Source organism: Balaenoptera borealis (assembly GCF_965194805.1).
Source record: "Balaenoptera borealis genome assembly, chromosome: 1".
Classification (NCBI taxonomy): Eukaryota; Metazoa; Chordata; class Mammalia; order Artiodactyla; family Balaenopteridae; genus Balaenoptera; species Balaenoptera borealis.
The window spans coordinates 119,279,346-119,304,903 of NC_138860.1; the positions used below are offsets into that span (position 1 = coordinate 119,279,346).

The 25,558-nt window shown below is 35.9% G+C and overlaps 1 protein-coding gene across 1 annotated transcript in view; it reads left to right on the top strand.

Moving 5' to 3' along the window:
* ZNHIT6 (zinc finger HIT-type containing 6) overlaps window positions 1–23,831 on the top strand; it is a 58,417-nt gene extending 34,586 nt beyond the window's left edge. Inside the window, exons 9-10 of the mRNA XM_082408549.1 lie at window positions 15,710–15,831; window positions 20,211–23,831. Of these exons, the coding sequence (XP_082264675.1) occupies window positions 15,710–15,831; window positions 20,211–20,245 (157 nt within the window). The 3' untranslated portion in view covers window positions 20,246–23,831. The remainder of the gene's footprint in view (window positions 1–15,709; window positions 15,832–20,210) is intronic.
* The last annotated feature ends 1,727 nt before the right edge of the window (window positions 23,832–25,558 follow it).

A 25,558-nucleotide genomic window follows, 5' to 3' on the forward strand; every position in this document is an offset into this window, starting at 1 on the left:
GTTTTAGTATCACTGGGCTCCCTGTTCCTTCATTAATGGAATGATGAAGTAGACTACACTAAAAGATCTCTGAGAGTCCCTGCAGTGTCTGCTTAAGTGCCAGTTATGTGTCATTACATTGAATTGCAAAACCCTGATCTTTAATATCTGTGATGCTTTCCCCGTCTTCCATCGTTTCATTAACAAAACTACTAGATCCAGTTCAGACTAGATACGATTGGTCTCATCTGCTAGTAGAGCTTAGAGATGTAAGCATCCAGGCTGTGAAAGCAGAGCTGGGTTTGAATCCCAGCTCTGCTTGCTTCCAGTTATGTTAACTTGAGTAAATTACATAACCTAACTTGCCTTCGTTTCCTCATCTCTAAACTGGGGATGATGATAGTCAGATTATCATGAGAGATTAAGATGATTATTTAACACATGGTAAGTGCATGCTTTTATTATTTCTACTATTACTATTACTACTACAGAAGATAAATGGATTCTTAAAAAAATCTTCTTCTAAAATTCAAGGAAACCAAAGTTGTATGTGATAAAAGGTAAATGTAGGATACAGAATATTTTAAAGTTTATAATATAGGACAGACTGCATAGGCCCAGATAGCATTCATTTTTTACTTGGAAATATGTACTGTAAATCTACGACGAGGGAAAGGGAATGGCAATCTCAGCTTGTCCTAGGAGACAGGGTTTTCTAGGAGAGTGGCAGAAATGCATGCAGTATGACATGACCCAGAGGGGAGCAGTTGGTAAAACTGTTTTGGGCAGTTGCATAGAAGGAGATCAGAACATAGACCAGAACACAGGAGGATACTAATAAGACTGGTAGGTTTTATTTTAACAAAGAACCAAAGAAGATAAACCTTCACCAAAAAAAGGTTAAAGGAGCATACTGCAGTGAAGATCAGATGACCTTATTCTAGACACTCAACTTCTCTGGGCTTCATGTCCCTGTAAGGTCCTTTACTTTCTCTTATTTTATGACTTTCCTTCTTTAGGAACCCAAAAAGGACTTTGGTTGGGCCTTGGGTTAACCTTCTTAATCCCCAAACGGGAGGGAATGATAGATTAATAAAGTAAAAGATAAGTGGTATTGACTTTAAGAAATACCTAGAATAGGCTGTTTTGTTACTAAACCTGAGCCAAACTGAGTAACATGAAAAGTACTCTGACTTTACCTTATCTATGTAGAAAACATGTCCTCCAGATTTCCCCATTTGAGTTGTTTACTTAACTCAATGATATATGAAAATAGCATCAAAGAAGAGGAAGCAGAAGTTTACAACCAAGATCTAAGAATTTTGTATTTAAAAATTGCCACCCTATTTAACTTTGACTAGTGATATTATCACTTTAAGGCAATAATAATGTTAGAAACTCCAATTGAGGTAGCTTTTATCATGAAGGTGGACCTAAGTTGGAGTAAGGTACATCCTTATATTTCTGACTGTTCAGTCAGCCTTAAGGTATAGTTATCCTAATTTGTACAGAACTTCCCAGTTTTATTAGGATTTTCTAATCATGAATAATGAAATTAGATACTATGGAGATACATTGAGAAATAGATTTTTTTTAATTAAAGATTTTTAAACCAGTGTTCACCAGATAGTACATTCATAGATAGGCTAAGATGAGCATTCACATTTGCTTGTATGCTTAATTACAGTTATATCATTAAAGGAAAGTACATTCAGAGAACATCTAAGTAAGATTATTATAGTTTATAAAATGTGGGCTTCTAATTTAAAATAAGGAGGATTTTATTATTTCCTGAAAAGTACTTAGAAGGTAGAACCATGTATTTTCCTTGTGGCTTTCTGATTTTAAATGTATCGTATGATTTATAGCATTCCAGTAACTTCAGAGTAGAGTCTTTTTACCAAATACTTGGTATTGCCAATTTCCAGTGGTTGTGTTTTCCATTCTTGAAGGGTTTATGACAATTGTCCCATGATTTACCTGATCAGCTAGAGCAATCTTAAATGTTTCCCAGGCTTTAGCTTTGCCATAGACAACTTTTATTTTTAGGTTTAGGTCATCATAGAATGTATGTCTAACTCTAAAGAATTTGTTGCTGATCTATTTCGGAGTTTTCTTTCCAGAATACACAGGGTTTGAATTTGTATCTAATTATAAAAGTAAATATGTCTTCTTAAGTAAATCCATTCATTTATTCAGCAAACACTTAGTACCCATTGTGGTCCAGGTGTTGTTCAAGACATTAGGCTGGGGCTTCCCTGGTGGCGCAGTGGTTGAGAGTCTGCCTGCTAATGCAGGGGACGCGGGTTCGAGCCCTGGTCTGGGAGGATCCCACATGCCGTGGAGCGACTGGGCCCGTGAGCCACAATTACTGAGCCTGCGCGTCTGGAGCCTGTGCTCCGCAACAAGAGAGGCCGCCATAGTGAGAGGCCCGCGCACCGCGATGAAGAGTGGCCCCCGCTTGCCGCAGCTAGAGAAAAGCCCTCACAGAGAAACGAAGACCCAACACAGCCAAAAATAAATAAATAAATAAATTTTAAAAAAAAACAAAAACACTAGACTGATAGCAGCAAGCAGAACCATTCCTGTCTCTGTGGAGCTTACATTCCCAGTGGAGGAGAATTCATGTAAGGTACCCTCTTGCCATATCATTTCTCACCAGCTTTCTGTTCTCAGAAAGTAAATGAGTGTTTTGAGGCAGAAAAGCCTATGTTGGTAACACCAGGCACGGTCAGAGGCAGCCATTGTATTGCTGCTAACTTATTACTGACAAGTTAGAATACTCCCAGCTTTGATACTGTCCATTTAATTGTAATTTTTCAAATCTATTGAATTTTAGACCTATATTTTACTTATTAATGGAATCATTTATTTTCCATGAAGAAATTCAGATACATTTTCTATTTTTTATGTTTACTTTGCTGCTTTGATGTTTACATAAGATCCTGATTTTGATAAAGATGTGGTTTAAGCTATTGTGGGATGATTCTTTCCAGATTTACTCAAAAGCCATTAATTAAGCACATTTACTCTCCTAGGCATATAAATAAAAATTGGGGTTTGTACAAGACTGAATAGGGTACAGTTCTGTTGTAGCGGAGAAAACAGACATGAAGTAAAGGTGACTGGGGTACCTGGCATGGATCTGTCTTCTGAGAGATGGAGGTAAGGCCTGGAGAGCCTCAGGGCACATTGAGTTTCAAGTAGAAGTGGCATCATTTTCTCGAATGTTATTTTCAAAAAGAATGGCCATTCTATACTAATCCCTTATTACTAGGCTCCCTTCAGAGTAAGATTATATCGCATTCCAACAAGAAATAGTAAATCCTTCCAGAATACATAATCTGTGGAGAAGTAGACCTTATTTTACTTTGAGGTTCCAGGTTAGACTTTGTAGACCAAAAGTTTTACCATTACAAATACTAAATTTCTTAAATCACTACTTCTCAAACCTAACCCAAATTATGAGATGTTCCAAAATAACCTTTTTGCTCTTATCCAAAAACCTACCTCAAAGTAGATTTTCTATAAATTTGAAATAATGTTATAAATTTGATGCAGACCTTGGAAAGTTACTAAGTCTCTGTTTTCCCATCTGAAAGTGGGGATCAAGACAAAGGTATTGCACTGTTGAGAAGATTGCTTTCAGATAATGCATGTCAGCTACTTAGTATGGTGCCAGGCACATAGCAAATCACTCTCAGTAAATATGTATTATTCATGTATTACAAGTTGCAACATATAGGTCAACATCTTGCTGAGTTGACTCAACGAATGTAAGAGTTTTTGTTGTTTTAATCCTAGAAATTACTTTTCTTAGTATCAATAAAAGGAGGAAATCTGTTTAAAAAAAAGAAGTTCTGTGTGGCTGGCAGTTGACTTACGCATTACTTTTTGAAAAATAATGGCTTCTTTCAGCCAAATGGTTTCTTATACTTCTAGGAAGTACTCTGAGTTCAATATTAGCTATGCTCCCAACAGGTCACTCACCACTAACCACAAGGGGGCAGATACCCAATCATGTTAGTTTACATTTCTTTTGACATAAATTGGTATTGGAAGAATATGAAGCTTCAGGGGCTACTTTATTTAAGATGTCATCAACTGTTATCTCTGTACAAATGACTCCCAAATCTAGAGATATTTTCAACCTTTCTCCCAGACTTCAAATCTTAGTTTGCATGTATCTTCACTTACACATCTCATTAAATCTTAAACTCAACATGTTTAGATCTCATCACACCACATCCATTTGTTCCTAGTGTGTGTTTCTGTGTGTGTTGTTTTAAATGAGGATTAAATGGACTGCTGATGTTCCTGACATCTAGCAAACAGTCAATAAATGTTGACAGTCATTCCTTGTTATTGGCACTGTCATTCTTCTTGTAAGCAAGGCATATGACCTTAGAGCCATCTTTTACTTCTCCCTCACCACCCTGCCTTACGTTGTCGGCCTCCATGTGAGCCTTCTGTATGTTATCTCCATTCTTTTGAGAAGATTAGTGTTTATCAGTGTCTACGGTGGAGCCTGTCCCTTCCCCCCAACTGGATGTAATCCTTATCCTTTGAGCCTCAAATACTTCTCATAGGTTCCTGCAATCCTGTCTTATATTTTATCCCAATAAAACATCCCATATGATGATAAACTCCCTTTTGAAGACAGTGGCTGCCTTAGGCATCTTCATCTTTATATTTCCTGCAGTGCTGAGTCAGTGACTTTCCCATAATAGGAATTCAGTTTTAATTTTTTTAATAAGTAGTGTACTAATGCACTTAAATATATGTGTGCCTGCTATGTGCTAGGCGTTGATACCACTTTAATACTCTAAAGCAGGGTTCAGACAGCTTTTTTGCAAATGGCCAGTCAGTAAATATTTTTGGCCTTGTGGGCCATACAGTTGCTGTTGTCAATCCACCATTGTAGCACATAAACAGCTATAGTCAATACATAAATGAATGGGCTTGACTGTAAAACTTTATTTACAAAAACAGACAATGGGCAGGATTTGGCCTGCTGACCATAGTTTGCCAGTTCCTGCAGGCTTCAATTCTCAATATGCAAAATGAAAGAGAGAGAGAGAGAGATTATTAAAACAACTGCCAAGTATAATTTAAAGTTTCTTCATGGATACATGTATATGTATGGCTGAGTTGCTTTGCTCTGCACCTGAAACTATCACAGCATTGTTAATCGGCTATATTCCAATATAAAATAAAAAGTTAAATAAATAAATAAAAATAAAAGTCTTCGCAGTCCATTAAAAATTAATTAATTAATTAAAGTTTCTTCAGAAAAAGTAGCACCTGTTCAGAGAACAGGCTGTTTAATATGTTACCTTGACCTAAAATATCAATGGGTTAAGATTGATCAAGTCTTGAACCTGCTGTATAAAAAATAAATAAAATAAAATTCAAAAATTCCAAAAAAAAAAAAAATAGATCGTCTTTATTTTTCATTTATTCAGATAATATTCATTGAGCACCTTCCATGTGCCAGCACAGCACTAAGCACTAGGAACACATAGACATCTAAAAGACTAGCCCTCAAGATGCTCACAGTCAAGGAGGGGAGATAGGTATGTGGTAATGTTGCAATAGATATGTATTTAGTACATATGGCATAGCAGGTGCCCAGTGGAAAACACGGGCATCTTTGCGTGTCAGTTTTTGATTGATGCACAGACCAGTTGCCTTTACTCTACTTCCAAAAATTGGCATATAGAGCCAAGAGTTGAGACTTTAAACCCAAGCCAAATTAAAGCATTATCTAAGCTTTGATTTCATGAACGTCACAGAAGATTATTACTCTTTTTGGGGGGACTACCCTGTTGTACTTGCACAGATTCTATTAGTTGTTTCCTACTGTGCTGGTTGTAGTTAATAATTTTGGAACACTTTTTTCTTTTTTTAAAAAAGGCAACCAACAAAAGAATAAGCTATTTCTCTTGGATGATTTTATTTCCGTGCTGAGAGGATTTTTTTTAAATAAAAAACTAAGGTTACTTTAGTTTCTTTGGATCTGTAACACGAAATATTTAAAAATCATTCACTCTGAAGTTAAGAGGTAAGATACTTTTTCCTACGCCCTTTTAGAGAAATTGGTTCCTCTAAAGGCCTCAAGTAAGACCCACCTGACGTCTTTTTGACTTTTGCTAACACCCACCCACCAGCAAGCAAAGACCCCCTTCTACCTTAAAGCAGAGTAACCTCCCAGTTCACGTTGCTTGCTCAGATTCTGACTTCCTAGAGTCTCAACTCTGCTTGCAAGATACCACCTCTCAGCCTTTGTTGATTCTAAGAGCCTGGTCTCTTGCCTGCCTCACCTCGTAGTCCTGCCAGGTCCCTCCTTGCTTTTCACCTAGCCCATACCCCTACTGGCCGATTTTGCTACCTTACCATAAGCATCTCTTCAACTGATCATTTAACCTGTATTTCTTTTCTCAGAACATTGCTTCTCAGATTTCAGTGTCCATCATAATTATCTAGGACAGATGAAAATGTCGATTTTCAGCCCACCCTCAGAGTTTTTGGTTTAGTCAATCTTACCTAGTACCCAGAAACCTGCATTTGTTAAAGTCTCTGCCTCCTGAGGGACCCTGATATAAGTTATCCCTGGGACCACACTTTGAGAAACACTGCCCAGGATGATAAAATCCTTGAGGACATTTTTGAATCCCATACAAGTGTCTAACATGTTTTCTATATAATAAATATTTGGTAGATGTTTAATCAGTTGAGTTGTTGAAGTTGTGTAAAGAAATATGTCATTTAATATTAGGATGAATTTTTGAAGTCAAATTTCTACATCCTTAAAGATACTAGTCTGTACCCTTTGCCTAATTGAACTGGAAGTAGAAAATTAAGTTTTATTTCAGGCTTACAGAGAATGATTGAAAAGTATATTTAAAGATACTCTAAATAGGAAGTTTATAATATATATGTTAAAAGTTAGGATTTTTTAAAAAATATCCTGCCATTAGAACTGAACACCTTGGAAGTTAAGATTTTTTTGATAATAATGGTACAGAATTGAATATATGTCAGAGAACATTAAAGGAATTCCAGAATTTCTGAGAACAGCATTAACTACTTTCAGATGCCTTGTCTTATGTAAATAGCCAGAGACCATTTCTGCCTTTTAGTTAGATCCCTTGAAAATAACTGTGATGAAGGAAGGGTTAGTGAATGACAGCAGTGTGCTCTCTAGATGAGATTACTTAAACTTTTTTTTGCTTTCCTTCTGGAATTTAATTCTAGTAATGAGTTCTGCAGAGATAAATGGGGGAAATCACTTAATCTAAGAGTCAATTGTAAACAGCTTTGCATGTAGTAGAAGATGCCATCATCAGCACTCACCTGTCACATTAAGAAATGCATTTCCAGTAAAGTTTTACTATAAATGTTTGTAATATATTTGTGTTTTGATCAGTTTTGTAGTAATAATAATTATTCAATCCAGAAGAAATTTTAACATTTAAAGCCTTAAGGTCATAGGTAATAAAATTAAATTTTTAGCTTACATACACATTTTTGTTACAGAGAAGTGTGATTGGGCTATAAGTAAAAGATTTTCAAGCATAAATGTATCAGTATTTAGGATAAAATTCTGTGGAGAATTGGAATGGAAATACGATCAAGGAGAAAAGGAAACTATATAAGATTTCTAACTATTAAGGAAGAACTTGTTCATATAGTTTTTAAATTGATGATACTGGTACCATTCCCATTTTACTTAGATTCTAGTGAATTTATATAAGAGTGATGTAACATTTTCATTCTAAACCATCAATATTTACACACCATAAATTATGTTCTTTATATCTATTTTAACTTTTGAGTAAAGATTTTAAATGAAATTTCAGATGTCTGTTTTAAAATGTACAAAAGTGTCATTGTTTTCTGAAATTATTTTAGGTTAGGTATAAGCAGGAAAGTGTGAAGAACCTGAATAAGTTTTGCCAGATACACACACACAAAAATGTTTGCTGCAAGGGTGATTTAAAATCGGGGTTAAATCTAGAGGCTGATAGCTGTCTTTATGGAACATAATAAGTATTAATGACACCCTCTTATTGAGTGTCTCCTACTGTTTTTTAGGTACTTTATTAAGCATTTTATATACATTATAATTATGTTACACTGTACATACATTATACATTATAAATATGTTTAGTTGCATGGAGAGCCCCGACTGCAGCTTTGTAACCACTAACTGGTGAAACCTAGATCCAAACCTAGGCCCACCTGTCTCCAAAGCCTTTGCAATATAGCACATGCCTCTCAGCGCCATAAATGACCACAGTGCATGTTCTTAGATTATGTGGAACCCAACCCCAGTTCTTTGTTATCCCTCTTTGGGATTACTGATTATTTTCCAAAGTGAGAATCAAGATCAGGATGAGTACATGCTCAAAATGGTCTTAACCTTTGGCCACATTTTGGACATAGACTCTAGAACAAAGGAAGCAAGGGATAATTTAAGGACTAGAAAATGTTAGAATCAACCTGAAGAATGTCCACACACATAAAGAAAATATGTAGAGCAGGGTGCTAAATACTTTTATCATCTCAGAGGTGACACGTCCAGTGATGGAATGGGTTTCATATGTGGCATTCTGCTTGAGGCAATTTTATGATGAGACTTGTAAACTTAGCTCTAGGGAAGTTTACTCTTAGGTAGCTCTAGGGAAGCTGAAGCTCTACTAGTTGGCAGAGCTGGGTGAGTGAAGTTTCAGCTGCTGTGAACTTGAGAAATTTAATTTGAGAGGCTGTACTGAAAAGTAGATCCAAAGTAATATGATGGTCAAATTCTTAACAGATTATAAAGGCTACAATTTCCATAGTAATGATCTCATTTCAAATATGTACTATTTTGATTATTGATTAAGGGAATTATGTAAAATATAAAATGAGAGTTTTCTCTAAAAACTTGGAAAATAAATTTTAACCCTCAACTTAATGTTAATCCACTAAATTTATCCATTCTAGTTATGTTACATAATAATTTATATCTAACTTTATATACTCTTCAGAGAGAATAATGACATAATTAATTGAAATTTCTAGGTGATTCAGATACTTCATTTTAGCCAAAGTGCTTCACCTTTTCAACCAGACCTCTCACTGAAATTTATACGTACCAAAACTGTATGAATTCTCTGTGTATTCCCATATCCTCTACCTTGTATAGGTGCTTTCTTCCTAGAAAGCCTTCATCTTTTCAACTCTAGTGAATACCTAATAGTTCACCATTGCATTCCCAGTTCCTAGAACAGCATCTGGTACATGGTAGACCTCCCTCAGTAAATATGTGTTGAGTGAGGAATAAGCAAACAAGCAAAGAGTTGAGTGAAGAACTCAAAAGATTGGCTTTACAGTCCTAACTCTGCATCTCCTTGAGCAACCCTGAGTAAGATACTTCTCAGGGCTTCAGTGCCCTCACCTGGAAGACAAAAAAAAGTAGATTAAGTTCTTTCTAACTCTAAAATAATATAATTCTATGGTGTAGTTAATTCATGAACTATTTAACTAACATTTAAGCAAAAGTTTTTCTGAGGAACGTGATCATATTTTCCAAAGTGATACTTCCTAATAAAGATTGAAAATGTAAGAGTCTGTACTGATCAGACTCTTGCATTTAGTGTAGCACCAGAGGAAGCATATGTTTTGTTAACAAACGTAAGGCTAATTAAAATTTCCTATGTTAATTAGGAGAAAATCCATGGAGGAGGAGGGATTTTAAGAACCAATTAAGGAGGGGGAGAGCTAGAGTTAGCAAATGAAGTGCCTAGATATTATAGGCACTATAATATTTGAAAGAACATTTGGAGGTGAGTAAGGGACAAGAAAGAAGGTTTACTGAGTATCTACTTAGCTTTAGATTTCTATCCTGACACTTGTCCCAGTGAAATGTGATAGTTTGTTTGTTGACTGGCACTCCCACTAAACTGTGGGGTTTATTTCTATGAACTTCCATTACCTAGAAGACTATCTTTACATGGTAGACACTAAATAAATATTTGAGGAATTGATTGATTAATGAAGCTAGGCACTGTTCACATTTTCACATGCATTAATTCTAATGAAGTACATACTATATCTCAGCTTTACAAGATAGGAATCTTAGGCTCTGAGAAATTGACTTAGCCCAAAGAAACCAAGCTACAGTTACAAAGCCTGGATTTGGACTCAGGTCTTTTTGGCTTCAAAGTTCATGCTCTTTCTACCAACTAGCCCATCATATAGATCATGAAGATAATCCCTGATAAGTATGTTATTCCCCTGCTAAAGGTGCTAGATTACCTTTGAAGTATAAAGTCTTATTACTAATATCAGTTTGGCAAATTACACTTTAGAAACATTTTCACCTGTTACATTTAATCTTTACAAGCTAGCTGATGAGTAGATAACCTTTCCATCATTATACTGATGAGGAAAACTGAGTACCCTTGAGGAGTCACAGCTTCTAAGGACCTGTGATAAGATTGGAACCCAAGCCTTCTGGATTTAAAAGTAATTGAGCTTACTAGTGAGGCTAAGGAAAGCCTGAACAAATAGCACCTAGAACAAAAGCCTTGTAAGGCCCTCTTTAAAACATGTTTTAAAATGTGTAATTGGTCACTTTATTTCACCGCATCCCATACCTTTTGTGTCATCAATAGACGGGATCATCTACCCGCGCATTTCTGACCCATAGAGCTTTCTGAATGGAGGGATGTGTCTGCGCTACCCCACTCATGACTGGTGCCCCACTTCAAGCATGTGGAACCCTCGTTTACACGTTTACATAAATTACATAAAAGTCCCAAAACAGGGCTTCCCTGGTGGCGCAGTGGTTGAGAATCTGCCTGCCAGTGAGGGGACACGGGTTCGAGCCCTGGTCTGGGAAGATCCCACATGCCACGGAGCTAGGCCCGTGAGCCACAATTGCTGAGCCTGTGCGTCTGGAGCCTGTGCTCCGCAACAAGAGAGGCGCGATAGTGAGAGGCCCGCGCACCGTGATGAAGAGTGGCCCCCACTTGCCGCAACTAGAGAAAGCCCTCGCACAGAAACGAAGACCCAACACAGCCATAAATAAATAAATAAATAAATAAATTTTTTTTAAAAAAAGTCCCAAAACAAAGTGCAGCAAACCACTAATTCAGTTACTGTTATTTTTTCAATATGAAAACTAGAGAAATTAGGTAAGAAAAAAATTTAACTTTGACACAATCTGCTTCTAATGTGACATGGACAGTCTGAGTTGCAAAAATTGTCATACAGGAGTGCTTGGAGAAATTTTAAATAATACCTTTTACTTGTAAACAGAAGAGTTAAAAAACTCTCTGACCCCTGTACTTAGTTTGGTTTTATATGTTTTAGTTTGAATGTATGTATCTTTTTTCTCCTGTTCTGGGTCTTCATTAACAATCTGGTTTCTTTCTTCCTTTTCATTTGGATTTTAAAAGCTAGTTTGTTCAGTTAATCTGTTCTCTTTCTGCTCTATTAAAATAAGTTTAGTACTTTTAAATTACTTATTTTAAAGGAATTTGATAAGTATGAATCTAAAACATGTAGTTTATAATACATTCAGGAACCTTACTGAATTCAGTTAATACCAAGATGAGCCATACTTTGTAAACGTTTAGCTATCGGATAACAGTAAACTGATTTATATTAAGGTTAAGTTTTTTAAACAGCAAGAGATTCAACTGTGTACGTTTGGAATCAGTTAGTTGCACTTTTAACCTAGAAATCTAAGTTAAGAAATAAATACAAACGACTGTTAGGAATATTGGTCAAGTGCTGCCTTTGGCAGACAAATATCAAAACTTGTAGAATTTTAGAGCTGAAGGGATCTTGATGATCACCTCATCAGATGACCTTATTTTGTAGTGGAAAAAATTCTGTGGCCTAGGGATTGCTATTAGATTGTTAAATTTGGAGAATATTCAAATTTAGTTTAAGTATTTTATTAGGGGGTAGAAGGGGAGATGATCTAAGGGGTGCCAGGGATCAGGTAGGAAATAGAATGGTTTGTGACTCCTTTTTTTTTTTTTTTTATTCTCTGTCTCCTTTTGAGTTACGGGAAGTTAAAAAATAAATCCTAATTTGCTAATGAAGTGCAGAGAAAGAAGTTCAAGAACTTGGCCCGTTTCTTTGAAAGTTAGTAACAGAGCCAAGATTAAAAGCATACCCTTGAGTATCAAGACAACTTTTATTTGTATGATGTCAAACACTGTAACACCTGTTTAGCCTACTGAGCTATGCTGCCCTTACAATGCCCCCTGTGAAGCTGCCTGGGGCAGGGTCAGCTAGTGAGCCTGTGAGAGTAAGCAAGTGAAATAACAAGAGGAAATGTCTGAGAGGATCCCTAAGGGTAAAATAAAAGACAAATGTTGGTATCTTAATTCTTTCAAACCCAAGTAGTTTGTCTTGTGGTAGCAGAGCCCTTTTACTAATGGGAACACCAGAGTTACTGAAAATTTCAAAAAAAGATGAAGCTGCCCCTTAGGATTCAGTGACTTAATGACTTGCAAAGGAGCTAACACTTAAATGTTTTGGGCAATGCCAAGCTGGACTCTACACCTTGCCTCAAGATAATGGAAACAGGAGGATTCAAAGTAGTTGTAGCCTCTTGGAAGTAAATGTAATATAAAATAATATAAAATAATAAAAAAATGAAAGTTATACGGAAAGTTGTAAGGCTACGTTTAAAATGCAGAATGCATAAAAAGGCAAATAAGTGTTTCAGTGCTTACATAAGAAGTGCCATTCTTTGTTACTGAAGTTCAGTGACTTTGTCCTGAACTAAAGTTTCTGTAAGAATGCGTTGTTATTTTAGGTAAATACAACTGTAAAACTGTGTTCATGGCTTAAGTAAATGAGCTAACAGTTTCTGTGTTTTATCATTTAGCCCTCATAATAACTCTGAAATGATACTGTTGTTATCTCCACTTTCAAGCATGGAAACTAGGAAGTAGAGAAGTTAAGTAACTTGTCCAGAATCGCAGACCAGTAAGTGATGGAGCCAGGACTTAAACTCGGTGTTAGACTCCAGACCCAAGCAACCACTAAAAGTTACTGCTTCCTTTAGCTAAACCCCATGTCCACACAATGTTACCCCATCTGTGTTTAATAGCCTTTCTTTATAAAACAGTTTACATAATTTACTTCTTAATTACTGGCAAATATTAATGGTAGACTAAGAGTAACCACTCCTAGTAGAGAAATCAAAGAAATTCAGAATTTCATTTAAAAATTATCTAGTGAAGTCTGACCTGTTTTAAGTGACAGACTGGAAAGCTGAGGCCTTGAAGCTTATTGACACTCAACAGCAATATTGCTGTGATTAGAAGTTTACAACTTCTTCGGGTAAACACTAAATAAAATTCAGTGGTTCCCATTAAAACCACACAACATACCAGATTTTCATTGCATTTGAGTGAAATATTTTAAAGTAATTCATTATAAATTCTTACATAAATCTTTACATTCTAAATGCTTTGTACAGAGCCTGCATGGCACATAAAATAGGGACCAATTTTTTTAATAAAACAAGTGTAATTAATTATAGTTTTAAGATTGAAATAATGTATAACTTATTACATGGTAATTTTTAAGAATCTCTGAATGTTCCTCTGCTGGGATCATATTTTGTATTATATCAGCATTAATATTAGGTTCTGATTACCATGTGGCTTTTGAAGAATTCTTTTTTTTTTTTTTTAATTGTTTCAGCTTTGGAAATTTAGAGAAGCTTAACGAAGATTTAATATTTTAAAAAGAAATAAAATACCTAAAACATTAGGTATACACTGAAAATTATTTACGAAAAAAATGAAATGTGTTGATAGAAAACATTCCCTTATTTGGGAAATGTCTCTTAATAGAAGCCTTATTATTCAGTTAAAATGCACAGAAGATAAGTTGCTACAAGTGTTTGTAGGATACCACTTGAAAAGTTCCTATTTTAAAATTCAAGTCTTGCTTTCTCCTAAGAAAAATTTAGTTATATCCACTTTATATTTTACTTTATAAGTTAATTTTATACTTTTGTATCTAATTCAGCCTCTCTTTTGTATAATCACTGCTAACTTTTTAAAAAACACTGCTTGTTTCAAAGGGAAATAATGTGTAAAAAATGTGACGCACTTAATCCTTGAATGCTGGAAGAACCACTTTTAAAGTATTGTAAGCACATCTGTATTATATTACACAGGGAAAAGAATGTATGCACTCTGTGGCCTATGGGCACGAGGGTGGCTGGTTTAGGAAAACTGAATATTTTGCATTTCAAGTTTCTTTTCCACATAAAAAAAATTCTATGATTCTAAAATGAAGAATTTAATTCCAGGAGTGGGGCATGTGGTCAGGCAAACAGGAGTAAAGTTTTGGTTTTACAGTCCTCTCACTTGTCACCCACTTCTTAAAAAGAAATCCGTTTTTATAATGGGCTCGGCTTTGCATTTTGTTAAGCACTTCTGCTTTCCCTTATTGGAAAAATATTGCACAGGACAGACTTAGAACACAGAGAAATCACTATACCAAGAGTTCTTAGTAAGTGTGCTGCATGTCTGAGTCAGCTGCAAGGTATGGTGAAAATAATTTGTCACTAATTAAGAAATATCAAAGTTTGTATGATTTACTCTTAAAATTACAGCAGATTCAAATGTATCCCGATGGTAACCTCACTCTTGATCACTGACTGGTATTCCAGTGTCCTTTCTTGAATGGAAGGGGAAAGGATGGAGTTCCAGCTGTCAGGCCTGGTATCCCTTGGGATGTATGTTTTGTATGTGAATATCATCTGTCATTGGTGGAGATGGAGAAAAAAAGTTGGAGAACTTCTGCACTACACTGGTGAAGGTGTTCTCTACTTTCTCCTCTTTGTCGTGACATGATAGTCACTTGCCAACACATTCCCTTTTGCAGCTCCTAGTGAGCTAGCTGAAATTCCACCCCTTTATTCCTACCTCAGAAAACAAGCAAGGGAGAATGCTAGAGGCATGCAACTTTAATCAACTAAAAAAAAAAAAAAATTTTTTTTTTTTTAAGTAATGACTTGAGAATTTCATACTTTAAGGAGTATTACCATCTAATTACCTGTGACACATTTAGTGGCTATGTCATGATACCATGACAAATGAACTCCATATTTCTTAAATTTTGTGCTTTTACCTCATTCATAAATTCAAACCTGTTTTTCTTTTTTAATTTCAAAATAAAGGAAAGCCAAATTTAATTATATGGTAATATATATTTCCAGAAAGTATTTATAATTTAGAACTAAGTTTTTACGAAAGTATTTTGTAGCCATTTTACCACCATATATTACTAGGAACTATCATGGGATAGTTGTTTGGTTTTCTTTTAAGACTCAAACTAAATGTATTTGAGGAATTTGAATTTTTAGCTAGTCAATATTTTATCCAAGAAAAATTCATGACACATCAAATATAGATATTATATAAAAGTTAGCCTTTATCCCTTATTGATATGAAAATGAATGACTTGTTCTAGAGCTTTCCTAATGTCAAATTATTTCATACGCTTTTGATTTAGCTTTAGGACCTCTTATAATAACAGCTCTTTTACCTGATTTTCTTGGTAAAGTTACTATATTATAAGGAAATAACTGTTGAATTAATGTCATCACCATTTAAAATTTTTTAATGTAAGGGACTCTTATTTACAAGTAATTTCAAATAAAATGGTATTTTTTATTTTTGTTTTGCTTTTTTACTATAAGATATTATGAAATGGATCCTGACAAAAGTCTCCTTGACAATTTGAGGAACAAAGTGATCATTGAGTACCCAACATTACATGTGGTATTAAAAGAATACAGTAATGACATGGAAGTTCTTCAAGGTAAGTGTAAATTTGTTCCTATAATGCTTAAATAACTCTAGTGAACTGAAGCAATTACATTATTGTCTTTATATATTTTCCCACTGTACTTACACACTTAACTGAATTTACTGTGTAACTACAGATAATACTGTAAAGAACCATATGATTGAGCTGTTGCTTCTATTCTGTTTCAGAGCATGTAAGCTTTTATCAACTTAAAATAAATGAATCAGTTTGAATGTCTGGCTGTAAAAGGATATACTTTGCCTTTTGGGAGTTTTGTGTGTTTTTGTCTTTTTTTAAGGTAATAGTCTTCAAGTAACAGTCTGTCTGTGATCACATAAATTTACTCCCTAATTAAAACTCTTTAGAGATTCCTAAAATGAGAGATTACAAAACATTTTTAGTATTCTACCTTATAGAAAAGGGGAATGTTTCAAGGAACATTGTGTTTAAAATTTGGACTGCATTTAGAATAAGCTGGTGCCATTGCCTTGACCCTTTATCTCCGTTTCTTTTAAACCGACTGGTTTTACTTTCTCTGATTTTGTTTCCTTGGCTATATTCCTTGGCATTTTAGTGATTCCTTAAAAGTAGATACTTTCCCCTCTTTGGTGAGTAGTGGAATTGGGAGGATTTATTAAAACCAGAAATGGTATATGTAAAATGTTAGTGTATAAAGTGACTTACCCATATCTGCAGTTACTGATTAAGCTAATTATGTTTCAGTATGTAAATTCTAGAGGATGAATAAAATTTAAAAATTACTTCTAAAAAGAGAGAGAGCTTACTTACTTAACTCAAAACCATTAGATAGCACTTTCAGCTAAGAGTTATAGGTACAGGCCAAGTTTCATTGTAACAAACTCCAGAGGGCCATAGAATCCTTGGATTGGATTGAACTCTATTTTTTAAAATAATATCTTTTGAAATATGTGGTTCAGGTTTTATTGTTATACCATCATTATGGACTGTAATAGGCAGTAACCTTCGTTGTAAGGTCTTCTCTGTATGTGTGTATGATAACTTTTTTTCTTTGTGAAAGTTAATAGGAGAATTATTTTTTTTCCCTAAGTGGCCAAAATTTTGTCAGTGCCGCAATTTGAAACCAGATTTTTAATTGGCACACACAGAGTTTCTAATAATCAATTATATGTCTCTAAATCTTTAGGTTAATTCTTTTTTTTTTTTTTAAACATTTTGAATCAATTGATTTTTTTTTTTGGCTGTGTTGGGTCTTCATTGCTGCGCACGGGCTTTCTCTAGTTGCAGTGAGCGGGGCTACTCTTCATTGCGGTACGCGGGCTTCTCATTGTTGTGGCTTCTCTTGTTGTGGAGCACGGGCTCTAGGTGCACGGGCTTCAGTAGTTGTGGCACGTGGGCTCAGTAGTTGTGGCTTGCGGGCTCTAGAGCTCAGGCTCAGTAGTTGTGGCGCACAGGCTTAGTTGCTCCACGGCATGTGGGATCTTCCCAGGCCAGGGCTCCAACCTGTGTCCCTTGCATTGGCAGACAGATTCTTAACCACTGTGCCACCAGGGAAACCTAGGTTAATTCTTGACTTTATATTTTTTACAATTTGAGAACATCCATTTTTATTTTCTCAAATTAAGTTAGAAATTTCAGTTCTAAATGACCAATTTCACTTTTTTTTAAAGCTGTGTAAAACCTTACTTTTTCCTTAATATAATTCACATAGCTCTCTCTCTAAATGTTGGTTTCAGGGAAAGTTGTTTAGTAATGTGGGTTACTAGCCAGAGCAAACATTGTCTGTGTAAATAACCACAGCACACACAGTTCCTCTTTCACCTTGTTTAGGAATGCACATTGAAGTAAGGCTTCCTGTCATGAAGCAAAAAGAAAAGGCTACTTTTGTAGTGTACTTGGAACCTTATAAAGTAAAATTTGCTATTTTTTGGTGGGTATACGATGTTTGGCTTATTTACAGGAAGCTCAAGTGACTCGTGCTTTCAGTATAGAGGATCATTTAGACCTGCTGTGGCAAAGAACCAAAGAGGATCTAGCAGTATTTTAAGGACTATATCAGTGTTGTCACATAAATACACACACTTTAAAAATAATGCCAGGCCTTCCTGTAGATGCTTTTCTTTGTGTAAGCACTTCAAGTTGTCTGTTTCTTTGTACATTCTCACAGCGTTGGATGTTCTGCAGGGTGGTCCTTTAATGCAGGGGGAGAGTTATATAAGAACAGGGCATTTTCTTTGGAAAGCCTTGAAATTCTTTCTCTCTCCAGAGGCAAAAATGTTGGATTTTGATCTTGAGTTCATAGCAAAGGTGTCTCTCTTCTAGTTTGGGAAAAATGTGTTTCTGGACTGGGATTCAGTTGTTTTTCATACTTGATGATTGTTATAATGTTTGTTATAAGTCTAGATCGCCATAGTTTATTTTTTCAAAAGTCTGCCTTTTTTGATGAGCAATAGACAAGTTTTGTTTGCTTGCTTTTTGCTTTTGACAGAATGAACAGGGTTGACTGGAGAAGGTTAAGCAGTTAAGGTAGCCCACTAGGTGTAGAGCGTAGGGTGCTGCTCACCCACCTTGTGTCAATCCAGTGGGAAGTGCTCAGAATGGTGTTACTTGTCTCACAGGTCCTGTTTGCCAAAGTTAGCTGGTAGATTTAAATGACACAATAAAAGCATGCTACATTTCAGTCTAAGGAAAAAAGAATGGAGTTCCATCAAAAGAAGAAAACTGGGCAACTTAAGTAAGCAGCGAAAGGAAAATGTATTTCCCAAACTGCAGTGCCAAACAGCACAAAGCCCGTTAACTTAAAAGTACCAGCAAAATATTTGTCTCTGTTATTCTAATATAACTCAAAATTAGAAAATATCTCTGTCTTTTGAGGAGTCCAACCCAAAAATGATTACTTGAATTAGTGAAAATACTAGCATAGCAGTTACTTACATATCAGTCTCTTCTTTTCTAACTTTTTTTGATTTTGGCCACGCCATGCGGCTTGTGGGATTTTAGTTCCCTGACCAGGGATCGAACCCGGGCCCTTGGCAGTGAGAGCATGGAGTCCTAACCACTGGACCACCAGGGAATTCCCACTTCAGTCTCTTCTTGGGCCAATAAATCCTTTCATCCATTCTTCCTCTCTCCTCCCTCACTCCTGCTTACCCCCTCTTTTTCTTCCTTTCTCTTTCAGTGTGTGTGTGTGTATGTATGTGTGGTGGGGGGGGCAGTGGGATGGGGATGGAGTTCAGGCACAAGAACACACATGTAAATGCTACAGTGCAATAGGTTCTATAATGGTTTCAGTGAAGAGAAAGCCAGAGGAGAAAACAACTAACTTGTAATATCATGGAGATACTTGAAAGACTCTGCTAGAGTTTATGAAATTCCACAAGGATCAGGACCATATCTTGGATAGAACCTATTTCAGTACATTCCTCATAAAAAGGACTCAATGGACACCAATTTGGTTGCTGGTACAATCGTACATCTAGGTACCATCGGCATACCCCAGGGAACTTGGCAACTGGAATATGAGGCAAGATCCAAGTTTATGGTTCTAGCATCAGCTCTTATTAGCTGGGTCCTTGGCATTCGCTCTGCTTCTCTGAGCTCTATTTTCTTTATCTACACAATGGAGATAAAGGACTGTAAGCCTCAAGCAAAATAATCTCTATTTTAACCTTAACAATTTTCAAAGTGTTTATGTGTTATTTCCTTTTAGCTCCACTACACAATGAAATAAGTGGAGCGGTTACTCTGCTTCCCATTTTGCAAATTGAAAAAAGAAAGCTAAAATTTGGAGTAACTTACAGTTATATTGATTCAGCATACATGCTACCCTGGGGGAGATAGATATAGGAAAGAAAGGTCCAGTGTCTATCCTCAAGGAATTCTCAGTTTAGTTTGTGAATCATAGTCTTGCTGTAGTCAAGGCAGCTCCTTTAAAGGAGTTTCATTTCTGCTCTGAGTCTTCTTTCCTGTGAAAAGAAGGAGATGGAGATTAGCTAGTCTTCTGTCAGCCCACATTCACTCAACATATACTGACCCTCAATTTTAAGTTTAAAAAAAATCATGGAAAAAATTTATTCCAACCACACTTGGCCAGCCTCTGTGATAATAGTGGTCTATTCAGTGGCAAAAGTATCGTATCCTACCCACACTGTGAAGTGACCATTCCCAAGTCTTCCACAGAGTCAGGAAGGATGTTACCTCACAAAATATAATTGCCACTTTCAGACATCATTTCTCTATTTATTGTGGCCAGAATTGTATATCCCAGCTGCCTGGGACATGACATGGTTAGTCTGTCCCCATGAGCAGTGCTGTTGGTATGCATCAGAAGGGAGGAGAGAAGAGGGGAAAACAGAACAGGCTAAACAGAAACAGCATAAACACTTGTCTGTATGTTTACTTATTTTTTTCAGTGAAAAGTGAATCTACTAAGAACATTGGCAATTAAAATTGAGCACTTCTTTTGGAGGAAGAACATGAAAATTCCCAGACAATTGCAGAGGACCTTGTTGGAAGATTTGGGGGTATTGTCGCTTGGTGGTTGGAGTTTTTTGTTTCTCTGAAAAGTAATTAAACAGTCTTGAAAAAAAATTTTTTAATGTATTTTCTAGCCTCTTGAATTGACCCATAAGGCACAGGCTTTAATACGCTTCATTCTGTAGGCTGCAAATTTTTTTATTTGTTAGTTTGATGCAAGACCAAACCCAAGGATCACCTGTGTCAGCCACAAAGTTGGCGTTCTCTTTAGTGGAACCTCACTAAACAGAAAGGCCATGTGGCAGACCATCTAGCCACAGGAGGACTGGTCCATCATTTGCCTATTCTTGTCTTTGGGATTTATATGTAACTTAACCTCTTGAGACAACTGGATGAGTCTTTTATACTTGGGTAGCACCCAGTATGATGTCCTTTGTAAATGGTTGTCTAGATACTCTGAACTGCTATTTCTTATATTCATTTCAGAAAATCAGTGGCTCCACATTGTTTGAACCATCAGTGCTCATGAATTTGGCTTTACTTGTTCACACAGTGAGCTGTGTATTACTATGAATTCTGTGCCTTTTGTCCCATTCCCACTCTACTCTTGTCATTACCACACAGGGTGTTGTGATGAGCAGTTTTACGCTGTGTTTTGAAACATCTAGCAATAACTGAAAAAACACTTGGAACTCTTCAAAGTGTTACTGGAATGTATGTGTGTATTTATGTATATACATGTATATACTTAATTTATAACTTACGGCAGCTCTGTATACATTATGATCTCACATATTAAAATTAAAGTTTCCTAGTTTTATTGGAATTTATACAGTTATGAAATTGCAATATGACTATAAGAGATTATTACATCTGTATTGCATCTGTGCACTTAATGGTTAAAAAAAACAATGACAAAATTGGACGTTAGTGAAATTCATTTTTAGTTTACAATTAGAATCAGTTTTAGACCAAAAGGAAACCAGAGGTATTAAAGAGACTTGGAAAGATTAGAACTATGAAAAGATAATGAGAACATGAGCGTAGGAGAAACTTTTAGAACACAGATATATGTAACTTGGTGTACATATATATATATATGAGAAGAGCCTCTAAAGACAATAGTGGCACAAAGACCCTTGGTATAAAAGTGATAGTGGAAATGTGATTCATAGACAGTAAGGCATTGCCATTTGAGAAATATATATACTTCCTAAAGCAGCTTCAGGAATCTTCTCCTCATATAGCAAAAACTTTGTGTAGAATTATGTTTTGCACAGTATTACTGGAGAGACAATGAAATGGGAATTCAAAATTTAACAGTGAAGTTTGTCTTCTTGAGACAGGCAAGAAAGAGAATGAATTGAATCAAATGTGTCAGAATTGTTATTGGGAAAAGTGGGATAAAGTACACAAAAAGAACACGTGATCTGAATATCAGGGTGGAGAGGAATTTCCTGACAGTGAAATCTGTTATGATGTAGTCTCATTTCCAAGAAAAGTGTTGAGTTCCATCCCGTTTAGAATTTAAATTGAAAACTGGACAAAAATCAAAGGATTTATCCTGTACTTTCCCTCCCCCTACCCAGGTGGAAAAAGAAAGGGAAAAAACCCTACATGATCTAATGCATCTTTACCATCCCTATTGTCTAGAATTCTATTAGACTTTAAATTATTATAGTCTATTCCTTAGGAAAGAATTTAACTAGCAGAGTTCCCTTAACATAACTATCAACCCATTTGATTAATATGCACATTTATTCCCACAGGATTTACAATAAACACGTGTTTTAGTGAATAACCATGTCAACTGCTTGGAGGGGGTGAATTGGAATAATTCACTGAGAGCCCTAGAAGTTTGTAGTATTACAACCCAATTTCTTTTTTAGAGGCCTTCACCATTTTGGATTCCTGACAAATTCTGATGAATAAACAAACTCCCTGACCCATGTTAAGTTCAACATCCTGCATTTTGTTCACGAACCACATTTTAAAAGAAAAGTTCCACCTGGCCTTCTTTATTTTTTAAACAATGATTTCAAAGGGAAGGTAGGCCTTTCATAATTGCTAATTATTACATATGGGATTAACAGCCATAAATTTACAGCAAACAAGACTTGTACCTGTTCATATTATAAATATGAAATAAAGAGAGTTACTATAATATTTAAGATTCCTAAGTGTAGTTGAGCCAATTTGTTTCTCTGTAGCAAGTGATGGGATTCAGGTTTCACAATGTATAGTAAAATGTTAAACACATAACTATGAGGCCAACAATTTCCTTTATACATTTTGTTTAATTTGGTTGGCATATACAGTGTGTTGTACCTGATTTCTTATCAGTCATTAAATATTAAGTAAAGATACCTACTCTGCTTTTATTTAATTGTAAATTACTGTCTTAAAATGTGTTGTTTATTTTCAGGTAGATATTATATACTTTTGATTATTAACCAATCATCTTTCAATTGCAAGTGTCAGAAACTCAAACTAGCGTCAGCATGAAGGGCAGTTTACTGGCTCCTACACAGGGAAACTCAGGCATGGCTGGGTCCAAAGAACCAAAGAAGCCATCTTTCCACCTCCCATACTTGACCCTGATTTTTTTTCCTGGATTGGTTTTCTCTTCCAGGCAGACTTTCTCTGTGGGGATGCCCTCTTTGAGGTGGGAAGCAGTGAGGTGAGGATGGTAGGTGACAGCTGTTGACAGTTTCAGCTTACATCATCATAACCAAAGCTTGGCAGCAAGTTATGTAAAATTTGGAGTAAGAACTTTTATTTTATCCAGATTGGATCACATTCCATTCCTGAGCTGATGTGGAGTTCCCGCAAAGGAAGGGAAAATTATCAGAAAAGGGAAAGGTGTAGGGAGCAGGTGACGAAAGGTTGTTCCTGAGAATACAAAAGTAACAAACAGATGTCCACTGCACACTTATTTGAATTTGAGTAGCAAGAGGTTTCTGAGTTGAAATAGCATAAGGAGTAAAATTCAAAATTAACCTGCAAACCTTCATTGGCTTTAACTAGAGATTTCAGTTCCTATTTGATGCCATTGCTGCTTTGAGTTGCCATTATGGGCTTTTTTTTTTTTTTTTTTTTTAATGCTTCCCATTTGTGTTTGACATTATGTTGCTACTGGTTTGATCAGATGCACAGAGCACCAATCTGTTTCCATCATGGATTTGGAAATTTCCAGTTTCATGAACATTTGAGAAATACTGATTTTGAAACCAGAGTTGTACTGGAGGATAATGCTTCAAAAAATGAAGACTATTTAAATAAAAATAGGCCCTTAAATAAACCTTTGGGGATCTGTACTTCATTACAAAGTATTTTCTTTCAACTTGGGTCAACTGGAAGCTATGTAAAGTATCTGTGCATATGTTCTTTAAAATGAACTAAAATGTAAACATTTTCCATATTGGAGTGTGGTGGGCTGCACTCATTTTGAACTTCATAACCAAATGCATCCTTTAGCCTTTGGTGAGCTACTACACAACTCTGCTGTTGCCGGTTTTATTTTCTTACTGAATAAAGTACCAAATGCTTACTCTTCATGACTTGGCCCCAAACTAATTTTGCAGCCATTTCTTTCTTTCATCTCCACCCTTTACTTCAGTATTGTAAAACAACAAGAAGGTTACCATATATACGTCCCAGCCTTTTTCCCCCTGAAGTGCCTTTCTCCTTGTTCATATTCTCCTTGTGAGCATATTCTCCCTCTCCTTTGAGACCCAGCTTGACCTGTAATTGCTGTGATCCTCCCATGTAGAACCCATAGTTATGTTCACACTGCATGTGTCTCCTGATTGGCTGATGCTAATACTATACTGATTGTTAAGTGTTTTTAATATCACACTATAATAAGAGTAATAAACAATGTGTATTAGTAGCTTACTAAATACCAAGCACAATTCCGACAGTTGTGAATCAGTCCTATGTCTGACTTGTACTTCTAGGAAAACAGAATTAGTCCAGAAATCTCCCAGGTAGTCGATGCCCATCTCATCAGCCTTCTCTGAGATTAACTCACCCTCTGCCTCTGCACTTCCTGAGACAGCCTGCCACTTCCTCACCCACCTTCACCCCCTCTTTCATATTCCTTGCTTCGGCCAAGAGTTAAGGATTTGAGCCCACATGCATTTGTGAACAGGGGCTAGGTGGAAAATGGAACCGATTCATGTTATTGCAAGCAGCATTATTGACAGGGTTTATGATAAATCCATTTTACAGATGAGAAAATCAAGTCACATAGTGGTTAAAGCTTATCCTTAGGTAACCCTGTTAAATGGTAAACGATGGACATTGGGTTTTCTTCCTTCTCTTAATTCCTGTCGGTACCTGGTATTATCTTTCTTCCTGTCTATATAATTATTGATAAAATTCTTCATTGTTTACTCGGTCTTGAAGTCCAAAACTGTGGGTGATAATTGCGTCACCGTATCAAGCACAGTTTCTGGCATAAAGTAAGCCCTCAATAAAGACTGGGTATTGAGATAAGGTGGGAGAAGTAGGGAAGCTCTCTAAGTTGAAAACAAATTTTTAAGGCTTTGTTATAGATTGATATCTCTCAATCTATAGCAAAGCCCCTGACTGATAGACTAATATTAATAGCTAAAAACATAGAATTTAGCATAAGCTAGGCACCATTCTCAGCACATTAAAACATTAATCACTGAATCCTCACAATCCTGTGAGGTAGGTACTGCTGAGTTTCATTGAATCCAAAATGTCATTAATTATAAGATGTGCCATTTTATGTAACACTAAGAATGAAAACAATGCTGCCAATTAAATTATGACAATGCTTTTTAAAAACTCAATTTAGAATGCTTATACTTATGTAAAGAGCTCTTTTGGCATTTTATTCCAACAACTCTCAGACTCCATCAATTGTAAGACACACCACTTTGTATACCACTAAGAACAAAAAACATGGCTTAATTAATTGTATGACACATCCTGACTTGAGATGTTAAAATACTGAAAAAATAGCTAGAATTGATGTAATGTGATATTGAGACAAACTTTTATGTCATTCTGTGCTTATACTTTAAACAAGTGAAATTCACTGGGTAAGGCATTCCTAAAACTTCACAGCCTGACCTTCATGACTCAGACCTCACGATGCAGCAATACTTAATGACGTGCTCCACCACTGTGCAATTTCCTTCAAAGTCATTGACACCCATTCTGCAAGTTCTAATGCTGGTGTTTTCTTGATCAGAAGATGTTAATAGAAGGGTTTCGGTCAACAGTTATTAGGACGATGGTCTGTGGAATG